The following is a 24,596-nucleotide window of genomic DNA, read 5'->3' as shown; positions in this document are numbered from 1 at the left end:
CTCGCGAAGATTTTCTTGCCCAAATAATTATGATTCCTAGTTGTTCTACTCGAATTATCGTGTCAAAAGAACTAGCTTAATCAAGTAATAGATGAAATACTAGATTACGTAAAGTTACATTCAGGAAGGAACTGGTTACTCAAATATAACACAAAGGAATAAAGGTAGGTCTTCCAAAGATTATTTGATAACACTATATAAATAAACCGTACCACCTGAACCATCGAGTATTGATACAGGATGTACATACGACTTGGCTAAAATAGGTTACAGTAATCAAATCCCAGGGGCACTGTCTTTCTCAGTGTGAGTTTTCAGATGCCCAACCCGACACCATACTCTCATCCATAGGTTTTAGACCCCCACATGATCTTGCAACTGATTCAAAAAGTTTTTCAATCTCTGGTGCACATCTAATGAAGGATTGGTTCCAAAAATTGTATCTTGGATTCTGCAAAATCAACAAAATTTAACATACAGCAAACGCAGGTATCATTTCAGCGTATATATCAAAACTCAAAAACATGGCAACCTTGATGAGCTCGATGAAGGTAATCAAAAGACCCCATGGATGAGGTCTATTAACTATAAGGCGTTCCAGCAACACTCTGGTAATTTGCTCCTGGATAACCTCCTGCCACAGAGAGAGTAGATTGTTAATCAGAGTATCACATACTAGTGAACTACCCTGAATTTCGCAATGCTACGCTATAGTTAACATACCCTAACAAAAGAGATGCCGAGAAGAGAGAGAAAAGAAACAAAGGGGAGAAGTAAATGAATACCACAGCAAAAATTGCTTAAAAAAGACTAAAAATAAAGAAAGAGAGCATCTTACCTGCTTTGTTTCAGCAAATAAGTACAGCAGGATGAAGGAGTAGTAATGCGTATGATTGTTGGGATAACGAAGTTGGTTGACAACAGCATTTAGTAAGAGGTAGCGCCCTTCAGAATCTAGTTCTGATGTAAGGCTCTGATAGACCTCCAATGCAGTATCCACTACGAGCAAAGCTAGAGGAACAGAGTTTGATGATTGTGAATGAGATGATTTAGACTGCAACTGCTGGATGGCCTGAAAGAATTTCAGGGAGATGAGTATGCGTAAACGCTTCACATAGATGCATTTGAAGACTTTCTAAAGCTACGAAAATTCACGCATCAAACCCCCTGCCCCATCCCACCATGTCTCTTTTCCTTTCCCTTCCATTTCTCGAAGAAAGGAACCCTGAAAATATAAGAGTGAAGATACCCCTGATTTCCTGCTCCCAGCTTCACTAAAGCAACATTTTATATTTAAAGATTGTATAATCTGGGGGATCCAACAAAGTAAATATGGCAAGTTCAGAGAAAAACCCCAACCATTATGAAATTACTTCAAAACTTCAGACTTCCCAACAAGTAAAACAGCAAGGTCTTTCCATACAACAGAAATATGCATGAACCACCAACATGATAACTACAGTATACCTGCATTCCAATATACAGCACAAGGGAGTTGATCAAAGGTACATTGTAACGGGTTCCAGCTAAAGCAGTATCGCTTGGAGGAAGAAGCAGCTTTTGCTTAAGCTCTGTCCGAAAGGAACCAGGTTGCCTCGTCTGCAGAATTTTAAAACATTGATTAAATACATAGTTACATGTGTATATACGCATATCCATTGACATGTCCAGCATGGGACAAGTACTGAACCTTGAGATAATCATCTACATCTGCTTTAATCTGCTTTGCTTTAAGAGCTGCGTCAATATCAGAGAGAATGTGAGGCGGCTCCCCGATTTCCGGAAGCAAATCAATCTGCACAACAGAAATGAAGAAGGTAAAATTTTATATGATTAGCTCAGATAAATACAAAAATAAAGGTGCCTTGCTTTTCCTTTGGTAAAAAAATTTGCTCCATTAAACACCTTCAAATTGGGAGTAGAAGGATCAGGCAGCCTCATATTGCGAGGAAATGCACTAAGGATAATATTACGCATTTGTATGCAGCTTGGAGGAATCACATCGCAAAAGGTGAAATGATAGTCACACAAGAACTCTGGGAAATCATGAAGTAGCACCAGCAGCATTCTAAGTGTACCTTTATAAAGCAAACGAACCTGCATATACAACATGGAAACAATAAGACAGCATTATACTCTACAGCTAAGATTGCTAAAAAGAGAAAATACCAGCAATTGGCATACCGGCCCTCCCAATTCAGCATTCCTCAGATACGGTTCAAGGAATTGGAATAGATCTACCAGCAATCGTTGGACATGGGGCCAACCCTTCTGACCATTTCCAGTGAGCAATTTTGGCATGAAACTCCTATGACTCACCAATTCAAGCCATGCAAAGCTGAATAAGCATTCCACCCAAGTTAGTGAGCCCAAAAGTTAGAAGTGAAGGCAGTGCATAGATGCAAAAAGTTTCATATTCTACAATCTGCCCAAAACATTATTTGAGAGAACAAAACATGCTGAAAAGAGACGCTCAGAAGTGCAGTTTCAAACCACGAATTGTAATAATCAAGGTAATGAATGATGCAGACCAAATATAGAACATACCAGTATTCTATATAACATCATTTTCAAAGGCATAAAGCATGCTTCAAAGAGAGACTCAAGACTGTATCTCTAAACAAAGAATTACAATGCTCAAAGCAATATCTACCACATTGAGGAATACCATAATCCTTGTGATTATATAACTGGGTAAAGGCATCAGTTAGACATACCAAGATAGAATATAATTTGTATACAATTTCATTCCTTTTTTCAAAATAAGGAAAAGGTTATCTGTTTTTAAACAAAAATTTTAAAAAGTAATGTTTAGATTCTCCACAGAATCCAATAAAGCTAAAGCATTGACAGAACAAGATAAATTGCAGACAACATATCTGAATAACAATTTCTTTCTGAACACCAATTTAACATCAAGTGGCAACTCACAAATGCGAAGTGCACCTAAAGTTGGAATATTCTATATAACGTGACTATTCCACAAAAAAGTTTTTATTTTAGTTCAAAATGATCAATATGTAGAATCAGAACAAGTGATTTACATTCAATCAGTTTCTCAGTGTGACACTATGATCACCGTCAAATACAGGATTCGAGGCCTTTGTCCCATTGCTTGTTAGTTAAGTAGGGAGAGGCCCCATCTCCTGATTACGAAGATCACTTTCACAGCAAGCACGAATGCGCGATAAGCTTAACTATTATGTAAATTGAAACGATCTCCCCAGGAAAGCATGATGCCTGACTTGCCTGCTTCCAATTATTAATTAGGTAACATTTCCAGATCTTGATTGGAAGTTATCTTCAAATTTTAGAAACCAAATAATTCTTCAATAAAAAAACCCGCAGATGCATAATCTCACATTTGGTAGATTTGTGCATGATGCCAACATTAAAACTGAATATTGGTTTCAATAGCGGTGAAAATTATGTGTCAGAATTAACTGATAATTAAAAAGTTTCATAATCATAACCTGAATGCAGGAACTTTAAGAGGCTGCAAAGCATGGAATGCATTGGCAAAAGCTGCCAAAACCTGGAACAGAAGCAACAAATGATAGTCAGACAATTGAAACCCAAGAAGACAGTGATTACTAAATAAATGCAAAAGCAACTTGCCTGAAAGTTTGAACCATCCGTAACAGGATCCAGTGAAACATGATCTAGAAGCCAGTTAATAAACAATCTGAAGTATGGTCTTGGATGGAAAGTTGCTTTCTTCTCTTCTGAATCCCTCTGTATAAATCTAGTGATAACAGCCAAAATCTGCAGAATTCCACAGAATATCACACACAATAATTTGAGAGAGAAATTCGCGGTGGTGGTTGAGGATTCAGCAGGGGCAAAAATTAAGTAGCACTTACCCTTGATAAAAGAGAGAGTTTACTGGAACCTTGGTCCACAGGAGAATACTGCAGTGTGATAATAAGGGAAGTTAGAATGGGTTTTATATATATAAATGAAAGATACCACAACAAAATTATTTACATTCAACAAACCCACCTTGAGGATTGAAAAGACAAGTTTTGCATAAATATCGAAGGCAAGGAATGATAGAGTCTGTCCTTGTTGAGGTGCATGAAGTGCTCCAGAGTTAATAACCTCAGGAGAGAGACAATGTGCCACAGAGAGCTCCTGGAACAACAAAGAAAATTACATAAGGAACTTTTACATTCACCCAAGAATGGAAGGGGGGGGGGGGGGAAGTAAAAAAACACAAAAAGAAAAAAGCAGAGACATCAAAGATGAAAGAAAAATACCATGAGGATGCGAAAGAAGCGATCCGTCATATCATCCCCTTTCAGCAGTCCATCTTGATGCAATCCTAAAATGTAATGGGTACAAGCAGCATCGTTTGTGCCATGTAGTTCACATATCTTGTACCATTCTACAAATAGCGAGGAAACCTACATGCAAAAAATATAGACGAAGCAGAAGAAAGCCCTTACTATGTCAGTCTCACACATGGACTTGGGTTTCATAATATATATATATATATATATATATATATATATATATATATAGAGAGAGAGAGAGAGAGAGAGACAGAGACAGAGACAGAGATTTAAAGGCAGAAAATAGGCCAAATAAATCAAGACACCTTATCGTGCAAACCAATAGGATCTGGTTCCAAGGACTCAACATTGCTATGTTCATCCCTGATGGTGGTAGAATGACCACTAGGCTGCTTCAACAGACACAAATTTCACATCAGATAATACACCTAATATGTAGGATCAAATAATTGACTAAATGCCTAAATATCTTTATTTACCTTTTTATCTCTAGATTGTCTTGCCTTATCCTCATTTCCAGTAGTTGAACCAGATAGAGCAGCAACATTAGCAACAGGATTCCTGGCAATCTCAATCAGCTGCTTTAGTAACTCGGAAGAACCAGGTTTTTCAGCAACCTGCAAGTCAAATCACAATAAAGTTTTCAATTTTTTTAAAAGACCTTCCTAATAATGTGTTTGTGCAACGCAGTCACAAATAATGACTGAACACTACCTTGGCCAATGCATCAACAAGATTGTGAAGTTCCGATATGACTCTGGGTTCTACAACGACCAATGTCTGCAGTAGGGAAACAGAGAACTCCGTTGCACCCTCTGCACATTTCATACAATAAGTCAGTTGTTTCAACTGCAACACACTGAACATTAAAATGAATAATCTGTGTACATACTATTCCTCCCCCCATCAATTAGTTTCGCCATGTGAACATTGTATTCAGCAAGGTTTAGCAGTTCACTGCGAATAAGTCCAAGGGTAATATCCTTGTTGAACTTTCGCTCCTCATCTGAGTAAATCACCTGTATGTGGTAATTCATACTGATATCTTAGAACAAGATTAGTCATAAGCAAGATATCTTAGAACACATCTGAGAAAGCAACATCAAAATTGACCAAATTAGCCAACAAAGTGAGCCAACAAGAGAGGAAGACAAATCATCCTCAATTTCCATATCATTCAGCCTCATAAGTGAAGTGCTTATCATTTCTCTGCAATTATCACGGTGCTCAACCAAGTCTCTATTAGCCACAACGCCAGACAGTGATTTAACACCATAACCAAATGATGCCATTAGGAAGGGTAAAGGGAACATATAAAAAAGCTGACTTTTGCATGGGATTACATATGGTGAAATAAGCATTTCTGTTAGAATAAATTCATCTTATATTGAAAAATCAGTTCAGCAGGTGATCAAATATTGTAAAACTTTAACATAAGCAATTTAAAAGACCATCAAGCACAACAGATATACAGGTGCTTTTTCCAGTGTGGATAAATTATTAGAATTCTTAACATGTGATGGTGATGGTGATGCAGCTGCAGCAGCTGCTGACCACTTCTACATGTCGTGGGATGTTGACCAAGGGTGTTGATTGATACGGAAATTTTGTGTTGCATTTTATTTCTAGTAGTTTATGTTGGCGTAGGACTCCTTTTTGTTATAGTATTTGGTAACGATTATTTCCTATTAAGTAGTATATTTCTATTAGGGTTGGCTTGAAGTATTTATGTCTATTGCAAGCTTTTATTTGGAGTCAGCTATTGAGTGAAATAAAACGAAAAACAGATAAGTTTTTCTCTAAAATTCTGCTCGTCAATTCTCGGTGAATTGATCTTGTGGAAGCTGCGTTGTTGTTTGGCTTCTTTGTTGTTCTTGTGTTTGCATTAGATGGCCTGTGAAATATGCTTTAAGAAAGGGTTGATAAATCATACCCAACTGGTAAGCTCCTTAACCAAATGCCTGCAGACATCCCGAAGTGCAATCAGAATTGCAAGGAAGGCATTAACATGAGCTGTATTCGATGCATTCTCATATAACCCCTTGAAAACCTGTAGACCAATACAATTCATTAACAAGATGTTTGTTGGCAGATGGGTTCCTTCACAACACTATAAAAGTAGTCTTGAAATCAAAAGAATATCAACAGACACAAAAAAGGTTAGTCCTAACAAAAACCCCATAAAAAATAATGTACTCTTGCAAACAAACAGTACACCTTTTGAGCAATAGCCAAGGCAGCTTCATCTCGATTAATACATCTAAGTATGATCTCAGGAACCTCAGCAACCACTCCCTGAAGAACAAAGGTCACAGAATACACAATTGGTTGTAAAAATATGTACAATCAAAAGCAAGCAGAGACAAGACAGGAGGTATACCACAGCCAAAGTAAATATATTCCTAAGCCAACAAGTAATGATATGAATATGTCTTCACTCTTCTTCAGCAATTATACACTCAATAGGCAAAAGGAAAATGATATTCTAATGGATATGATGAGAACTTAGATGAATATAATGAGTCACCATGTTTGTTAACCTTGCACGATATATTATGTAGTTGGCTCCAATGATACTAGAAGCATCTCCAGCTAAAAGCAGAAGTTGCAGAAATTGATGTCGAAGCTCAGTACTTCAAAGTAAAAGAAATAAGAAAGCAAGCTCTACCTTTTGGAATGTCATTGAAGGAAAAGGAAAACCGAGTTGAGACCTCTCTCTAAATAATCAAATATCAATGGAGAAGTGGCTCCAATGATACTGGAAGCATCTCCGGTCAAAAGCAGAAGTTGCAGAAATTGAAGTCAAAGCTCAGTACTTCCAAGTACAAGAAATAAGAAAGCAAGCTCTACCTTTTGGAATGGCATTGAAGGAACGGGAAAACTGAGTTGAGACCTCTCTCTAAATAATCAAACATCAATGGCGGAGTATGGAAGGAAAATAACAACCAAGCTTTAGGAATGGAATAATATCTTCAAACAGTTAAATAATGATGACTTCCTATATTAGAGGATATTTCAATGTCAAGGGAGGAATCTATTATTTGGATGTAATCAATTCTCTCTCTTACAAACAAGCTTTCTTGGTATGACATCCACTGGTACCTTTAATAAATTATTAACATCATAGAAAAATGAATATTATATGGAGGTAAGGTCCACATACATCCTGTTTGTCCCCGCCCCCTGCAGGAGCCTTGTGCACGGGAGTTGTTTACCTTTTACCATAGGAAAATGCATAACTAAGCGAATTGTGAGGATACATACAAGAAAATGGAGAAACAATACCTGGATTTCTACTTCCATGCCGCCATTGCTAATTGAACGCTCCAACTGAAAACCATTCCAATGAGTAAGTATGAGATTTCGACAAATTAAACTAAAACAAAAAAAAAATAGCAAGAACATACCAGCAATATGACTAAATGAGCACTGCAACACTGCTATGCAAACAGTATGAAAAAGGGCGAACATAAAAAACCAACCCATTTCTTCTTTCGAAACTATCCATAGACTAATGAGTAAGTAAAAGTATTGGCTGAAATTCAAAGCCAATTTACCCAAATCAATCAGTGCAAACAGTTTCACAACACATGCACATGGCGACATGCAACAACATAAATATATTAGAAAAAAAAGACCCTAGCAAACATCATTTTTTCCTGCTGATAACCAAGGGGACAAAAACAAAAGCCATCAGTTAACAGGGTCTGGCTCAACCTTCTGTGCAACAATCTGATACTTATCCAGTGCATCCCTTGTGGGTAGTGAAGATTCAGAGATGCCACTTCCAAGGCGCTCAGAGTCAGTATGTGAAGGTAACAGCTGGGAGGAAACTCCCAGCTCCTAGCAAAAAGATTAAAAGCACAAATAAGTAAAAAGGAATGAATTACTACAAGAAATAAAAATGTCTTAGATATAACTTCTTTTACTTTCACATCATCGGAGGGTTCTATTGAATGCAATTCAGGGGCAGAAGCAGCAGAAGGGAATGAGGCACTGACGAAATTATCTGAACTTTGCTGGATGACACCATCAGCCGTCCCAATATGAATGGAGGCACTGATACAACAAGAAAAATGTTATCAAAATGGAAGATTAAATTTTAAAAAATTAGTTATAAGAAATGGAGGGGAGAAGAATTGAAAAAGTCCCTCTACTTTGCAAAACGGTTCGATTGAGCCCTCATACTTTCTTTCGGGTCATTCAAGCCCCTCTACTTTGAAGAATAATATTCTGACACGTCACCAGTTCATTGGCCAAAGACATGTGGCCGCCTAGTCAGCAAATAACAAATTATTCAAAAAATCCAGCTCAATTGGTTAACTGCCACCTCAGCATCGTTATGACAGAAGTTACTATGAGGGGCCACTTTGGCAAATTCTTTATAGTAGAGGGGCTTGAATGATCCCAAAAAAAGTAAAAGGGCTCAATCGAACCATTTTGCAAAGTAGAGGGGCCTTTTCGATACTTCTCCCAAAACAGAAAAATAAAGTAACCAAATTTGCAAGGAAGCAGAGTACCTAAGAAGTGTAGCTGAACTAGGTTCCATTGCCTCAGAAGCAGCATCCAGCAGCTGAGGAACCTCTTCAATTCCAGAATTCCTAGGACCAGATGAGAAGCCTGAGTTAAGTTGGCTTGAAGATGAACTATATGAACTAGTCAGACCAGTAGCACCGGATGGTATAGAAGGGCTTGCAGGCATAGCATGGGTGCTCTGGCTAGATTGATTTTGCCAAGGAAGTCGTACAAAATCCTGAAAAGAATGAAAGGTGTTTAGGGGCCAATAAACTTCAGCACCGCTCTTCTGAAGATAATTAACGTCATCAGTCAGCATATGTATACCTCATAAACTCGCTGTTGAGAGAGAGATAAGTGCCCCAGTTTAGGGCGAAGGGCCTCCGGTAAAACACCCATAGGACCTTGTGCGTACACATTCGCGTCAAAAAAAAATTGGCCAATACTTTCTCTGTGCTTCCTTCTAATAGAAAGCTGCTGAGCTATCTCCCCATCAATAGTTTGTATCGCCTAATATAAAAAATATAAATATTAAAGGACTACTCGAAGACCAAAATGCATTGCTGAGAATGGATAAATTTACCTATGACAAAACGTCCAAGAAAGCAAAGCATTAAGTCTCATTCAATAAAATCAATAACCCAAAAGAGAATCAAATTCATTAGTCCAAATTGGTGTCCAGAATGGACAGATAGTATAATATTTATTTTAACATACAAACTCATCAATGTTACCCGAGTTGAATGATGATGCACCCAGCAAAGTACTTAAATATCAAAACCAAATTAGTAACCTTATCTGTAGCAGCCTGCTCAATTACTGCGCAACCAAGATCCAGATTATCATTCGTAACAAGTTGCACAGCTTGTTCCAGAAGTTCATTTGCTATACCCAAATTCTGAAGGGAATTTCTTAAATGACTTGATATTGAACCACGCAAGGGTTCCTAGCAAACAACAAACACAATTGAAAACTAATTAGTAAAGTGTTCTGAAAAAAAATACACGCAAAGATATGAAGAGGTCAGTCACACAAAATAACATAACCAAACAGTTAATACCTTGCACGTCACATGGGCTAAACTTCCAGACAAACTTGCAACCATCAAGTGTGCAGCATTATATATGCGCGTCTCCTCAGATTCCATAGCATAATCCTATATGGATTTTGATTAGAGTAAGAATAATATTAGTAAATAAAAAGGATAAGTTCAAGAACGGTTCATAAGGCTGCAAACAGCAGAATACATGGAAGGGTCTTTCTTCTGACTTATAAAAGGAAAACTAGAAAAATATACGGCAGTTGTGACCGTTTCATTAGTCCCCTGTCTCGTTCATATTGCATAGTTTTAGGAGTCCACCATACATGCTTTCCCAGTACTGACACATTTTGATTTAATTTCTGCATTCAAGGGAAAAATATGACATCTGATAGTGCATGCGCATTCATGCAAGCATCCACTCTAGACCTGTGCCCTTCCCACTGATTTTTTTTTCCTGGTTTTTCAGTTGGTTTCTTTATTAGTGCAATAACTTCCTTCAATTAACGTTCTAATACAGAGAAGATACTTCATTAGTATTTTCAATTTTGTGTAAAACAAAAATTAATTGCATATTCAAGTCTCAAACCTCATCATAAATAAAGTACAATTACAGTCAGAGAAATGCAAGCATATTTTTTTTAAAAATCATTTTGAATGGTTTAGTAAAACAGAGTAAATATAATGTAACGTCTGGATACATTCAAATTAAAAATGTCGGGTGAGAAAAGCTAGAACTTGCAGCAACACAGTGAAAACCAAGAAATAAGGCAGCAAGTATACATTACGAAGTACATGATATGGTTGTTTGAAGAGGATATGACCAGTGCACAATTCAAGTCACCTAATAGAAATATAAGGCTTTGATTAGTCCACTTTCTTATACCTTCAAAACAAGCTCTTTTGTTGTTTGAGTTGCTATAGAAACACTGCGTTGCACGATACTTGACACAATCTCCTTGATAGCTCTATCCATTGCAATTGGAACCACTCTGCACAATATAATTGAGGGGATTAATTATATTAATGGCCAATTAACTTACCGAGCAAGAAAGAGACTGGCAATAGCCTTGAACCTCTGAAAATGCAAGTGCAAGCCCAATGCGTTGAGCTTCTGGTTGATGATAACATGAGTTCCAATGTTAGGTATTGGTGTGGGAAGCTGAGAATGACACCAGAACAAGCTAAGCCGTAAACACCAAATTCAACATACTTCTAAATATGCCAACAAGAGGAGAGCTAACTAAACCTGAGTAACAGAAAAAGGCGACTGGGCCGGAGTAGCTTGGAAGAGCCCCTGAGCAGAAGGAAGTTGATCAGGCAACCCTAGTGCTGCCAGCTTTTCATCCTCCATCAATTTACCAGAAGAAAGATGAAGGGGAGCAGCATACTGAAACCACAAGAGACATTAAACCTCCAATAAATATTGAAATTCATAAAGCAAATCATATAAAATCGAAAAATACAAACCTGAGATAACATATGTGTAAGCGCACTAGAATTGGGTGGGTTAGCAACTTCAAGAGGTAGCTCAACATGATTTAACTGAGATATTATTCCTGACTTGACCTCACCAACAATCTGGGGTTGTGATGTTCCAACATCTTTACTAGAAAAATCAGGATTCCCTTCAACTTCTCTTCTCCGGTCCTTGAGAAGTGAAGTGGGTGTTATTTCCTTCAAGTCAACACCAAGATTCTTGAATAGCACCTGAAATGCCAACAGATTCTTGGCGAGTCAGTACCTAACTTAATGATGAAACAAAATCCATAGGGTTGTGCACGAGGTTGACTACTTATTAAATCATTACCTCTATGTCAAACTTGAGATTCATTTTCAGGTTTGGTATCGAATAGATCTCCGCTAGCAATCCAAGAATGCCCATGGTCCAAGGGTTTGGAGGCTGATAAGCAATACTACTTTGGCACGGCTCAAGAATCTTCATCAAGTAATTTACATCAAAATCAAAGCAACAACACAATTATCAAAATTAAAGAAAAATCATAATTCAGCATATCCACACCTTTGACGTAAATGGAATCACCGCAATCATCAATCCCTTCTCATACGCCTGCAATAAAAATAAATGACCCAATCAAATGGCAGAGCGCTAAGCGTACAAATAAGTCTAGCTAGAAATTGCTACCCTGGAGAAGAATCATATATGGCTTTTACCTCGATTATCAATGATTTTGGATCTATTTCGCGAGCCCTTAAAACTTGATTTCTGCCGATGGTTAATTTTCCAAGCCAGCTTCCCAAATTTTTAAGTAATGAACGCTCTTCTGAGCTTGATTTTATTAGTTCCGAACCTAGAAGAACCTGAAAGAATGCAAGGATACAACATATGATTACTTTTTTTCTCTCTTCTACTCCTTCCACATGAGGAAGCTAAGACTACTGTAACAATAACTATATCAAATCTACTTTTGAAGCAGAAAAACTAAAAACCTTGCAGTTTTCATAAGTGGCTTGAGCAATCTCTTTATTTAAAGCCTTTGAGTTAACTTTATCGAGGAACTTCAAGTACAAGTCATGAAAATTCGGCTCAATGCTTGCTCTGTCAAGAAGTTAAGCAGAATCAGGTGCAGGTAGAACAAAATTGTGATCTAGTAAACAAAGCAAGTCAGCAATTATGACACTATGTGTAAACAATATTAATGGCACATGCAGACATCGACATACCTTTTCATCACCATGTATTGCGCGAACCAAGGATAGTATTGTTCTTTCAATATTTCAGTAAATTCTTTTCCTTTAGCTTCAACATTTGCAGCTGAGATGTTATTAATTATAAATGAAATCTTGTCCTGAATCTCAGATGCTGGAGCCTGTAACCAGGAAGTAAAAAATATGCAAGGATTATATTAGATGTGGGGATTGGCACAAAGCAGGCATGAAAAACAGAAGTACTGAAACAAGTAAGTACAAGTCCAAAACTATGACAAAAAAGCAACTTTTCCACTGAAGTACGCACCATGTATGTGAGATTGACAATCACCATTAAAACAAGACCACGCCTAGTTCATACATAAGCTTTTAGCAGATGTGGTCAAACATACGCATCAAATATAAGATCTTATGTACTAGTCTAATATACCCAACACTTTCAACTGAGCAGTTCAGGGATTATGATAATGTGCCTATCTTGGAATCACAAAATTACTGTGCATATATCCAATCTTGTAAACACAACCTTCTTTAGCTCAATTTCCCACAACAAACTGTTCAGAAAACATGAATAAGTATAACATATTGTATTATGATAATAAAACACAAAGTTCTTAAACATCTAAATTAGTTCGAATAGATGGCATAGCATTTGGAGTTGAGACATTCCACAAGTGACATGTAAAATACTACTTGTTTACATTAAAAATTCCTAAGATGACGTGCCCACCACTTTTTGGAGAGATGAGAGCATATTCTGGAATTATATTATCGGAAGCACTACACATCCATAATATAAACCTCCATAAACTTACATAACTATGTGTCATGCCACATAAGCATGCCAACAAGACAATTTCAAATTCATTTTTTTTCAAAAAATACAAAAGTCAGCCACCACTTATCCCTAAAAGTAAAACCACTCTTATCTTCTCTCCTCTCTCCCTCTCCTTTCTCTCTCACAACCAATGACATTCTCTCTTCCTCTCTCACGGCCAACGTCGGATCTCCACCTCCGGCCACCAATCTGACCGCCACTGACGCCAATGGAAACGAGCTAAGCTGAGTTGGGATGGACCCAGTGAGTTGGTTAGAGAATAGAAGCAAAGATTCCAACGAAGAAATGTTAGAAAAAGTTGTTGGAATGGGACTCGTGAGACCTTTCAAGGAAATATCAAGGTGGAGCGGTTATTCAAACCACCAAGTTCGGCCGCAAGTGACTCACTACTCCCATTGTTCCATCCACTGAGTTCCTCCCACAAGTGACTCACTTCTCCATTTACAACAATTTGGGTTCTTTTAGACAAATCACCCAAAACTCTTCCTAGGTCTTCTGTAAATGACTTCTTCACCTCCAAAGAGGGACTAAATAGTTTTAATTCATGTTGGTGCTTATAGTTGCAAGAATTGAAGAGCTCTATTCATGGGTCTTTCATATCTTCGTCTGGGTTTTATTGGGGTTTTCAGATCTTCGTTTGGGTTTTCATATGTGTTGTAATAATGTCATTGTGAACCCACTGGTATGGATTGAAATTAATTTTAGATGAAATTTTCATGGGATTTTATGCTTTGACTTCTTATTACTCATCGAATTTAATTAATTACACTATCAATATAATTAGTTACACTGTCCATTAGGACAATGTAATAACGAACTGTATCCATTTGAGCTAGTTGTAAACAACGGAAAAAATCAACATTTTTCACAAGAGATCTCGAATCAAGGCACTTTATTCATTTTGTACAACGTAATCAAACCTTGCAATGGCTAATTACATTGTCTTGTAATTAACTACACTGTCACTGTCATTGTAATAAGCCACTGGTGAGTAAACTTGACAGTGTTGACTTATTTAGTTTGGCAGAGGTTTATTACACTTTATATGTAAATGATACTCTGTCAATGTCATAAGACACTTGTGATTAAACCATTGTTGCAAAAATCGGCCTAGTCGGTGACTAGTCAGCGCTGGCCGCTTCACCTAGAGTGTAATCGGGTCACATAATCGGTGACCCGATTAAGCCCCGACTAGTCGGCCTAGTTGGGGCTAGGCATTTTTTTTTGTCAAAAAAAAAAAAAACCTACAGCCCTAAATCGCGACAGAAACAGTGTGGCAGTGTTCTTCTTCCTCCCCAGTGTTCTTCTTCCTCCCCATTTTCTCAAACAGAAAGTAGATAGAGATCGACAAAGATGCAAACAGAATAGTCGATAGAGATCGGCGATGATCACGAGATCAACCAACAACCCAGTGGTGACTTCGATGATTTCTGACCAACAGAGATCGACCCAGTGGTTACGTTGTCTTCTGACTTCGATTTCTGCCCTTAGGTCTCTTCTGATTTGTTTCGCTGCTACATCTCTGTTGAGTCATCTTTGGAAGCTTCTGGTTGTGGTCTCCTTCTTGGCTTCTCCACCCTAGCTCAGTATTTCACGTGAACAATAAAGTATTGGGCTCTAGTTGTTTCTAAACAATAAAGTATAGGGCATGGTCACACTATTTGAGTGGGCCTTGACACTTGGATATATTAATTGAAGTATTAGGCTTGATGCATGACTCATTCAAACAATGTTGTTATGTGTATATAATATTCTCTCTATGAGAATGACTTATTATTAGTCTCTATGAGTATTGCATATATATATATATATATATATATATATATATAATTAAAAAAACTCAAAACAATTAATCCGATTAATCCCCGACTAGTCCCCAATTAATCCAATTAATCCCTAGTCCCCGTGAACCGCCTAGCGGCCGACTAGCGATTTTTGCAACCATGGATTAAATTTGTCATTGGTGGCGTAGTAAGCTTGTCAGACTCTTATTACAATTTGAATGTAATTAATTACACTATCAATGTACTAAGAAAAAAAGACAAAAGAAATGCCAAACTTTACAACCAATAGCCAACCACAGAAATTTCCTAAAGCAAGTCTAAAAAAATTTGATTATCACATTGGTCCACTCAGAAACATCGTGCTTCACGAGTTCACCCAGAAGATTTAGTTATGGTAAGCCTCAACACTAGTCGTATAAGATAGCATTTGCTCATGATCCCCACCGACCCCACCTTAAAGATGTAGATCTGATACGTCCTTATGCTAGTCATGTAGATCTGTTCATGATTCTCATGGCTTTGCTCTTACTCGATTTCGTCTTCTTCTCACCATCAGCCTCCTTTGAGAGCTTTTTATATGCTCTGGGTTCTTTTCGATTCGGTTGTTGCACGACGAGAACTCTAGATCTCGTGAAATACATGTTTGCAAGGTTTCAAATAGGAAGAAGAAGAGAGAATGATGGAGAGAGAAGAAAAAGAGAGATTAAATTTTAGAGGAGAGAAAAGCAGGAAGAAGGAGAGAGTGATGGAGAGAGAAAAAATATGGATGAAAAATATCAGAGAAGAGAGAAGAAAGATGCTCTTGGTTCTTTAATAAAGTAAGGTTTGTTTTTTTTTTAATCTATGTGGCAAGCCACATAGATTATGTAAGTTTATGGATGTGAAAATTATGGACATATATCATTTTGGTTATATTATATTATATTTTATGTTTAGAGATTGCAATCGTGAATCTCTACTTCTAGAGATTCACTTGGCAAAATCTAATGTTTCGGATCTCCATTTTAGCTACCTGCATAAGTTTACAGATACTGATGCAAGTCCTCCTAAAAGATAATGGACCTAATTCCATCACTATATATCTCAAAAAAAAATCCATCACTATATTATATTAACAAAAAAAAGGGCAACAAAATATATACAAACTATACCTCAATAGGTGTTTCTTTTCTCTCCGCGGCGGCAACAAGTGTTTCAATGTTTAGAGCAGAGCCAAACCCTGCATCAGATAATATTCTATGAACAGGTATGCAGAGATACAAATTCACTAAACTAGAAGCACAGAGCACAGTAAGATATTAAGTTCAGAAAACAATGTGTCGCGAGCAATTTATTAAAAAAAATTACTGGTAGAAGCAGCTCCTCGAGAAGGACGAACAAAACCAGGAGAAGAAAACAACATAGCAGGAGCAGCACCAGTTGCACTCTGTGTCTGCAACATCCATGGGACCACCAAGCGTAAAAATAAATGGAATCAGAATGTCTGCTAAAATCACAAAAATGCTAATTGGGTCTGGGCATACCTTCTGAATACCAGAAGCATCACCTAGTGGAGGAAGTGAAGGTTGGACTGCAGAAGACAAAAGCATTTTCATGTCATTGGATGAAGCAGCAGAGGCCTTATGATGGCCATCAACAGGACCTTCTAGTCTCTGTTGAAGCTGCAATGAAGAAGAAACGTGTTGCCCAGACTGTGAGATTACCTGCAATAACCACAACATCAAAAAGATAAAGAACAAAATTTCTGTTCAAATTGCATCACCAACTTTCCAACTGCTTTACTACAAATTCAAAAGCAAACTTGTGATGTGACTTGAAAATTTTGATATCTACAAAAAATTTGAGAATAAAATCACTTTCTCCGAGTATCTGATCAAAAATTGATGGAAAAGATCATCATACAACACCACTAGCATCTAGAAGCATACAAATCCATCATACAGCACTTTTCAATGAAGCCTAATAAAAATGCCTCAAAACGACAAATGCATAATACCAACATCACAGAGGTGTCCCCCCAGACAAAACACGTCTCGTAGCACTGAGAAGCACCAAGGACACGGCTTTGACTATTCATTGATAGTGCACTATAGGGCACTGCTTTTGACTATTCATTGATAGTGCGCTATAGTATCACTTTACTACTTTACTTGCAGCCAGATGTGGTATTAAGACAATAACAGCTACTGTAAATAATAGGGTGGCCACTGGCTAAGCAATGTTTTTGGAAGACAGAATTGAATAAAAAAAATCTCTTTAAGTCGTGACGATCTCGCAAAACTAAAAGAGCATCAAAATTACCTCCCCGTTTCCAGAAGTAGCTTGTGAGGATTCATGATGATGAGCACCAGAAGCATTGCTTCCTCCATCCATCTCAAAATGGCCAGATGAAATCCTAGCCAGAGCTTGTTCGATGAAAGCAACGAGTTCAGAATGAGTACCACGCAGATGAGATATTTGTAAGATATGGTTGCAATACTGGGGCCACTCGATCAAACGATCCACAAATTGCTCTAAGGCCTTTGTCCCAAATACAAACATCTGAATACCCAGAGGTCAAAAACAACACAATACTTATGTATACATACATACGTACATACATATATATATATATATATTTAAACAGACAATCTTAGAGTCGACAATGGACATGATACAAACTTTTGAATCTGCAGGTTTACGAAGAGCATCTAAAACACCACGTAGAGCAATCCCAAGTGTGAGATGTGTTACAAGCTGGTGCTTGACAACAGAGCCTGAAATATGTTTCAACACAATAGGATTATAAATCCACCCAAATAATGCAACATGCAATAAAATATATATGATTTGCAAATGACTTATTGGATCACTTCATATCCAATGCATAACAACTCTGACAGCTCATCAACAATATTCATATTTTGAAGCATGCTATAGGCAGCCTGTATAGGACGAGAATGTTGGGTGCGTAATGTCGAAATAAACAAGAACAATGAGAAGTAAAACACCGAATCCCCTCAGCCTCCACAATTCTGTTTTGAGATATCAGGTCACTAGCTGCCCAAATAATCACTAAACCTGCCAGCGCATCAAAAGTCACACTCTGAAGGAAAATGTCATGAATCATTTAGCCACAACATCTTAGGCCCTTAAAACACAAATGCCTAGAGATGATCAAAAATTGTTGATCATCAATTGCAACTAGTAAGAGAAGAATACAGGAAGACACCGAACATCTAATTGTATAAGTGCAGACATAGCAGATCAATGCTTTGTTGAGAATCAAGTTTAGGGCTTAGGACTTCAATAAGCAGATAAGCTTCAAAATTAGACAATTACTGATTTTTCACTTAAATCAGTGACAATTGAGAAAGCAAGGACTAGGTCATCTAAGCACCACTATCTCAGCAGTAAAAATAACACAAAAATGAGAAGACAACTTGGTCCAATGTACCCATAATGAGAATATGAATGATAGAATTGAAAATCATGACAGTAGCATACAAATTCAAGCCGTTACATTAAAGCTCTTAAAACCTAACAAGTACACATGAAGCCAAGACTAAGAGAGTAGTAGACCACAACAATCCATTTAAGATAATTGATATAACGTTGATTACAAACTCACCAAAAAGAAGAGCAGCAATTTTAAGCTGCCTTTCGGGATACTTTGGGAAGAATTGATATTCCTCAAACAGATTCGCAATCATGCACTCAAAAATTGATTGTTCCCTGTCAGTTTGCACAGAAAAGCTTTAAATCATTACCAACACAAAGTGTAAATACCAGTCTGTTGTATCAGCAAACATCCATTAAACATCAAAAGAATCATGCACAGACCACCATATTTCCAATCAACTTCTAAGCATTTTGCCATATTCAATCAAAGCTCGGGATCATTAAATAGCATGTTTGGTTGGGCAAAAAAGAACACTCGAGATCCAGGATGATGTATATCCGGGGCAGGACTCATAGACTCGTAAGAAATAGCATATTACTCAGCCAAAAGGATTAACTCCAACCACCCAGGAATTGGACAAGCCAGTAGGACATGCTGGAGAGACTACGTCGCATGCTAGAGAGACAACAAGCCCAAGCATCAGAAACCAGAGAGTACAATTTAGAGTGTGTCTCTTTGGAGATAAAATATTCAAATATATTTTCCATACAAGGAACTTGAGTCCTTTGTGTTGAGCCTCGCAAGGGCTTTCCAGCTGAGGAAGTCAAAAGAGGTTGCATTCAGAAAGGGGGGAATTCCATTCAAGAAGGAAATCTCATTGACTATTTGACTCCACTTCATTCCATCCCTGTTAGGCATTCAGATGTTCACCAACGGATGCATGCCTACTACTACATGGAAGGGCCTTTCTCGAGAATAGTATATTCTAACACTTGTAGTCAAAGTATATTAACAGTATGTATTGTTACTTGTTAATATTAGACATCATTATAATATTCAAGTTGATTGCAAGATTATATATTGTAGCATCATATTTAACAAGTTACTTACAATTAAATAATAGATACATTTAAATAAGCGATTAGATAATAAAAATTCAAATTATATCATGCCATGCTCATATTACTGTATCATGTAAGGTAATATAGAAATACTTATGCCACAGAGAGAGAGAGGGGGGTCAAATGTCAATAAAATTGTCTTCTCTTATGAACTTCTCCATAGGGTGTAACTTAACAAGTAAATTAATGCCGCTGACACATTGGGAATCCAAGACAAGTATATGATAAAAGAAATTTTAAAAAAAAAATTACGCATTTGAAGCAAGAAACAATTCAGAAAAATGATGAAAATTAACGTGTGCGCTGCAAGAAAAACAGCTTCACAGATTTACAGCAATACCTCTTGATAGAAGATTCCTTAAACCTAGCAAGCATTTGAACCATTGCATCAATGCGTAACTGACCAGAAAACATTTGATGGAAGTAAGAGTTTGCTTCAGCCTCAATATCATCCGCATATCCATCAGAGACAGACGAATCTGCCGCACCACCATTCTGCAGCTTTGGATTAGAATCCCTGGTTGTTATGTGCAACCGTTCCATTTCCTCTGAAAGTTGGGATGAGGTCAAAAGACCAGTATGAGCCTTGAGGACCTATTGGATAGACAGAAAGATAACAGATTCGCACATAATAGAAAAGAATGATGAATGGAATGGCATAAAAAAAATGTAGAACCACCTTTGAGAAGGTAGAACTCGTCTCCATGTATAGATTTATAACAGTAACAGAATGGTGAGAAGATTTGACAGGCAAATCCTGCTCCCCACCCAACTGAATCTCTCTTAAGAACTTCAGACACTCCTGAAAAAGTTGCAGTATAAGTGTTAGCCTGTCTAAATTAAAAGAATAGCTTCTCCAGCAAAAACATAGCAGCACCAAGTATTGATGCTTTATGAGGGTATGTGAGTTGACAACTACACGTTACCTCAAAGAAAAAATCCTTGTATGTGATTAGATTATAACTCAGCCACTTTTCAAGGTCTACAAGCTCCTTCCGTGAAGCAAGGGCTGCCAGTCTAATGCTGCAAGGGGAAGGAATCATCTCTAGAACTGAAGATAGGATCTGCAAAATAAATTACAAACATGAAACCAAGAAAAGATGACGTAAGCATAAAGAAAGCTTCAAAGCAAGACAGCATAAATACATCAAAAGCTTCCATGATCCACACATCAGAACCTTCTTTTTTTGGCAGAAAATCTGAAGTCTGGAGGCTCATTATTCTCCTTTACGATGATAAATAATTTTTTTCACATTCAGGTGGTAATAAAATGTAAAACACAAAGAAGAAGAAAACTTATTTCCACAATTTTACCTTTAGCTCTTGACAGATGTCCAATATTCTAGTCAAACTGTCTGGCTCAATGCTGTAAGCATCCACAAATCCTCGCAACACAAGATCAGGATTAATATGCCATAGATGTAACACCAGACCATTTGCCATTGTACTTTTAACCATCACCGGGAAGATAGTTAAAAAAACTTCATTTTGCAGGAGATTATAGGCAGTCTGCATTCAGAGAAGCAAGATTTATTAACAAAACTATACATAGATTCATAACTTATGCAGCCTTCAATCATTGATGAAAGCAGAAAGCATACACTGGTGTGTGCCATTCCAAGCAGTAAGACCTCAGGACAGTGTTCCACTGGATTTTCAAGTATTGATCGGACGGAACTAGCATGACCCCTCTCAGCCAGTTCACAAAGCACATCCAAAAGGTCGATGCACAGCCAAGAATGATTTGTCTGACCGGGTTGAAGCTCATGGCTATGCAATGCATCCATATAGACCTGTAACAATAGTCAATCGACAACAATCAAACGGAGGTTACAAGAGTGTAGAATTTAAACCAGAGGCATAGAGCACCATACCAGCTGTCTTGAAGAATGAACAAATGTAAATATCTCAGGAGGTGCTTTTACAGCATATTTAAGAAACGATAGTTGACCATCCGTATTCTTCCATAGGGACCCACAAATGGCATGAAGAGGGAATGGATCCTGCAAGATTCACGTCCACATGTTTAGGAAACGCACAAAACAAATATTAACTTCTCATGATGAAGTACAAAAAAGATACCTGGCATGCATGTTTGTACACAGACATAAAAAACGCAAACGCCTCCTCGTTAGGCATGTAAAAGCCCTCGTGATCAAGCTTCTCGATAACTTGGATCCAATTGGTATCAGGAGCCTGTATCCAGGATGAATACTAAGAAACAGACATCTTTCCTTAACAAAAAATTGGAATTTGCATTTGCCACAACTAAATTAAAATAGCATCAAGGAAACAAAAATATAACTTACAAGTTGGTTAATGGTTGTCACAAGGACATCAATATTCCAGGAGCTCAAAGATGGCTGATCAGACGAGACATTATAGCCAAGGGCCATGCCAAAGGTCGAAAAGGTATTCTGGTCGTCATCCAGACCAGCATAGGTTTGAGCTACAGTGCCAAGTATCTTAGAAATGGTAATCTCAGTCAAAGGCAAAAAGAGTGACAATATCTCTCTGCAGTGCAAGGCATCAACTGTACATCCATAGCCTAGTTCTTTCAGTATATCTCCCATGCTCATTTCCTTCTCCATCTCACTTAAAATAGCATCAAAATCATCTTCTTTACTTAAGTGAAACAATTCCAGGTTCCTGTGGCAGAAGACAAAATCCAGTAAGTAGATTGTCCCTTGCCAAAAAAAAGAAATGAAAAGAGCATATCTATTACCTTGAAAAATTGGCCTCGCACGTCTCATCTGAAAGCAGTGGAGTAAGAACAAATGAATTGGGATCTTCTGACTGCAGCAAAGATAACATCTGCACAAAGTAATCTACATGCTTTGAAAGGCCCTCAGAGCGCTGGAGGAACATCAGGATGTTTTGAAATTGCTCAGAAGACTTTAATAAACCACGTCTGGCAGACAGTTCCTCTATCTGAGCCATGCAAAAAGATTTTCCTGGATAGCGATAGAAATGTTCTAATTTCACACTGAAATACTTAATAACCAAACAAAGAACTGAGAAACAAATATACACTTGAGGCATATAACCTACCACACAAACTGGTATCAAGGTTTTCGGAATTAGACAAAGCAAGACCAATACCAACTTTTTCAGATGCAGATAAGTGAAAGGAATTCGACAAATTCTGAAGAAATCCTTCACTGATATCCATACTCTCAAGTGACTGACAAAAGATTGTACTGAAATTTGGTTTCTCCATAATGTAAGTAAAAATTGACGTCAGAACTGATTCCAGCTGCGTGCTTTTCAACTCCATCCGGTCAAAATGCATGTGATCCAAGCAGGTTTGGAGAATGGCAACACTTCCCTCAATTCCATGATCAGCAAACTGAATAATAGCAAATTCACCATATCAGATAGTAATCTAGGTAATTCATAAAAAATGTTGAGTTTGTCATATTAATCATCACTCGCCCATCGAAACTCAATGATGTATAAACCAACCTACTAATGGTCATCTCATCCGCATAAATTGATCTTTACACTCAGCACAAATATGAAATATCATGAATATATAGGTAGTGTTTCCATATAAATATACTCATAAGTAATGTCTATAGGGGTATGATATTTGGTTATGAGCATGTCTCATCTCCACTAGAGCCTGTCATCTCATATATGGGACTTCTCAATACAAGGATAATAATTTAGATTATAATCCGCAATTAAGAAATCAAAGAAGCAGGAAGAGTTATGAACACCATAGTTAAGATATTGAACAGAGTTATAACAGTTGTGCGCTGTTGCTCAGTCTATTAAATGGTTTAAGAAACATAAACTTATCCCCACTTGGTTGGTCACTTTGTCAAAGTTCTAAACGGAAAAGGCTTGACATTCATTTATCAACCACGATTTTCTGAACACAAGTTCACCAAGACGCCCAGATTGTGATCAGCCCGGTTTTGGCAATAGCTGTCATAAGCAGCATTAAGTCCCATTACAATTCATGCAAAGACCAATGTAAACTCAACTATTGTTCGACAATGAACATTCCAGACCCAATATGTCAGCCCTCTCTTGCCATAAACTAGTTGAAAACAATAAATAAAACAAAGTCTAGGGTTCCTCAACATATGAACTGACGCGAACACAAAAAATGCTCAAATATGGTTGAAATGGACCAGAATCGCTCAAGATTCATACATTCGTCACTAAATCTCGCGCCTATAAAAATATCTAGGGTTTCCGAGGAATTGAAACAAAATAACATAATACACATAAGCACATCGCATATGCATACATAAGCGCCTCTGCGTGCGTACAAGCCTACGATTGCGATTACCTCACAGAGCTCTCGATAAGTAGAGTCGACATTGGCTTCGTTCACGCTCTGCAACAAGAATCGAATCTGGAAAGGAATCGTTGAAGATAAGGTAGGCATGGTGACGAGAGATGGGAAGCTGCAACTTCGATCAGCAAAGAGCGAGCGAGCGAGAGACTTCGGAGAAATTGCGATCGGAGGGAGGGTTTCGGAGATTGCGGGCCAAAGAAGGTGAAGTTCTGCGTCTTGAGAGTATTGTGGAGAAGCAAGTTCTTGTGAGAGAAGTTGATCAGTAACGTGCGGGTGATACAAGGCGACGCGAGTCACATTTGGAAAACAAAGCTTTGGCCTTCGGGCTTTGAGTTGCAAAAACGGTGTCGTTGCGTTTTTCTACTTTTTTCATTTTAACCTTTTTAAAAAAATAAAATTACACATTCGTTTTTGTTTTACTAATATTGAAAAATTACCATCAATCGTCTGGTCACCTTTGAGTTCTCAGATATAAAGTTTTGGTTTAGCCTAAAGAATTTATAATTTTACTTTACAAACTTGGTCATAAATATTTGTTTTCATTCCCCTTCAAAAAAATATATTTGTTTTCATTTGCAATCACAAGTTATTCCATCTGGTATTAATTTTAATTTCTTATTAGTTCCAATTAGTTTTTTAC

The 24,596-nt window shown here is 37.5% G+C and overlaps 1 protein-coding gene across 1 annotated transcript; it reads right to left on the bottom strand.

Annotated features, from left to right (window-relative positions):
- Positions 1-100: 100 nt before the first annotated feature.
- LOC119984558 (CCR4-NOT transcription complex subunit 1-like) lies at positions 101-24,238 on the bottom strand. The gene is made up of 51 exons (XM_038828558.1): positions 23,948-24,238; positions 22,696-22,993; positions 22,370-22,598; positions 21,954-22,293; positions 21,727-21,840; positions 21,519-21,647; positions 21,246-21,437; positions 20,959-21,153; positions 20,571-20,708; positions 20,324-20,446; positions 19,985-20,238; positions 18,752-18,855; positions 17,803-17,897; positions 17,443-17,682; positions 16,665-16,844; positions 16,489-16,573; positions 16,293-16,360; positions 12,535-12,680; positions 12,301-12,409; positions 12,025-12,171; positions 11,873-11,920; positions 11,660-11,788; positions 11,320-11,559; positions 11,099-11,239; positions 10,926-11,011; positions 10,736-10,841; positions 9,871-9,966; positions 9,604-9,756; positions 9,138-9,320; positions 8,816-9,048; positions 8,225-8,354; positions 8,013-8,138; positions 7,581-7,625; positions 6,513-6,590; positions 6,229-6,345; positions 5,188-5,314; positions 5,010-5,110; positions 4,775-4,912; positions 4,601-4,684; positions 4,260-4,406; positions 4,003-4,134; positions 3,864-3,911; positions 3,619-3,765; positions 3,474-3,535; positions 2,185-2,338; positions 1,906-2,097; positions 1,691-1,795; positions 1,468-1,599; positions 839-1,072; positions 533-634; positions 101-451 (listed from the first exon to the last, which is right to left on the bottom strand). Exons 1-51 carry the CDS (start codon positions 24,044-24,046, stop codon positions 302-304), a joined length of 7,251 nt encoding a protein of 2,416 aa, XP_038684486.1. The 5' UTR covers positions 24,047-24,238; the 3' UTR covers positions 101-301.
- Between the last annotated feature and the right edge of the window lie 358 nt (positions 24,239-24,596).

This window comes from Tripterygium wilfordii, chromosome 18 (genome assembly GCF_013401445.1).
Source record: "Tripterygium wilfordii isolate XIE 37 chromosome 18, ASM1340144v1, whole genome shotgun sequence".
NCBI classification, from domain to species: Eukaryota; Viridiplantae; Streptophyta; class Magnoliopsida; order Celastrales; family Celastraceae; genus Tripterygium; species Tripterygium wilfordii.
This window is presented reverse-complemented; position numbering and strand designations above follow the sequence as displayed.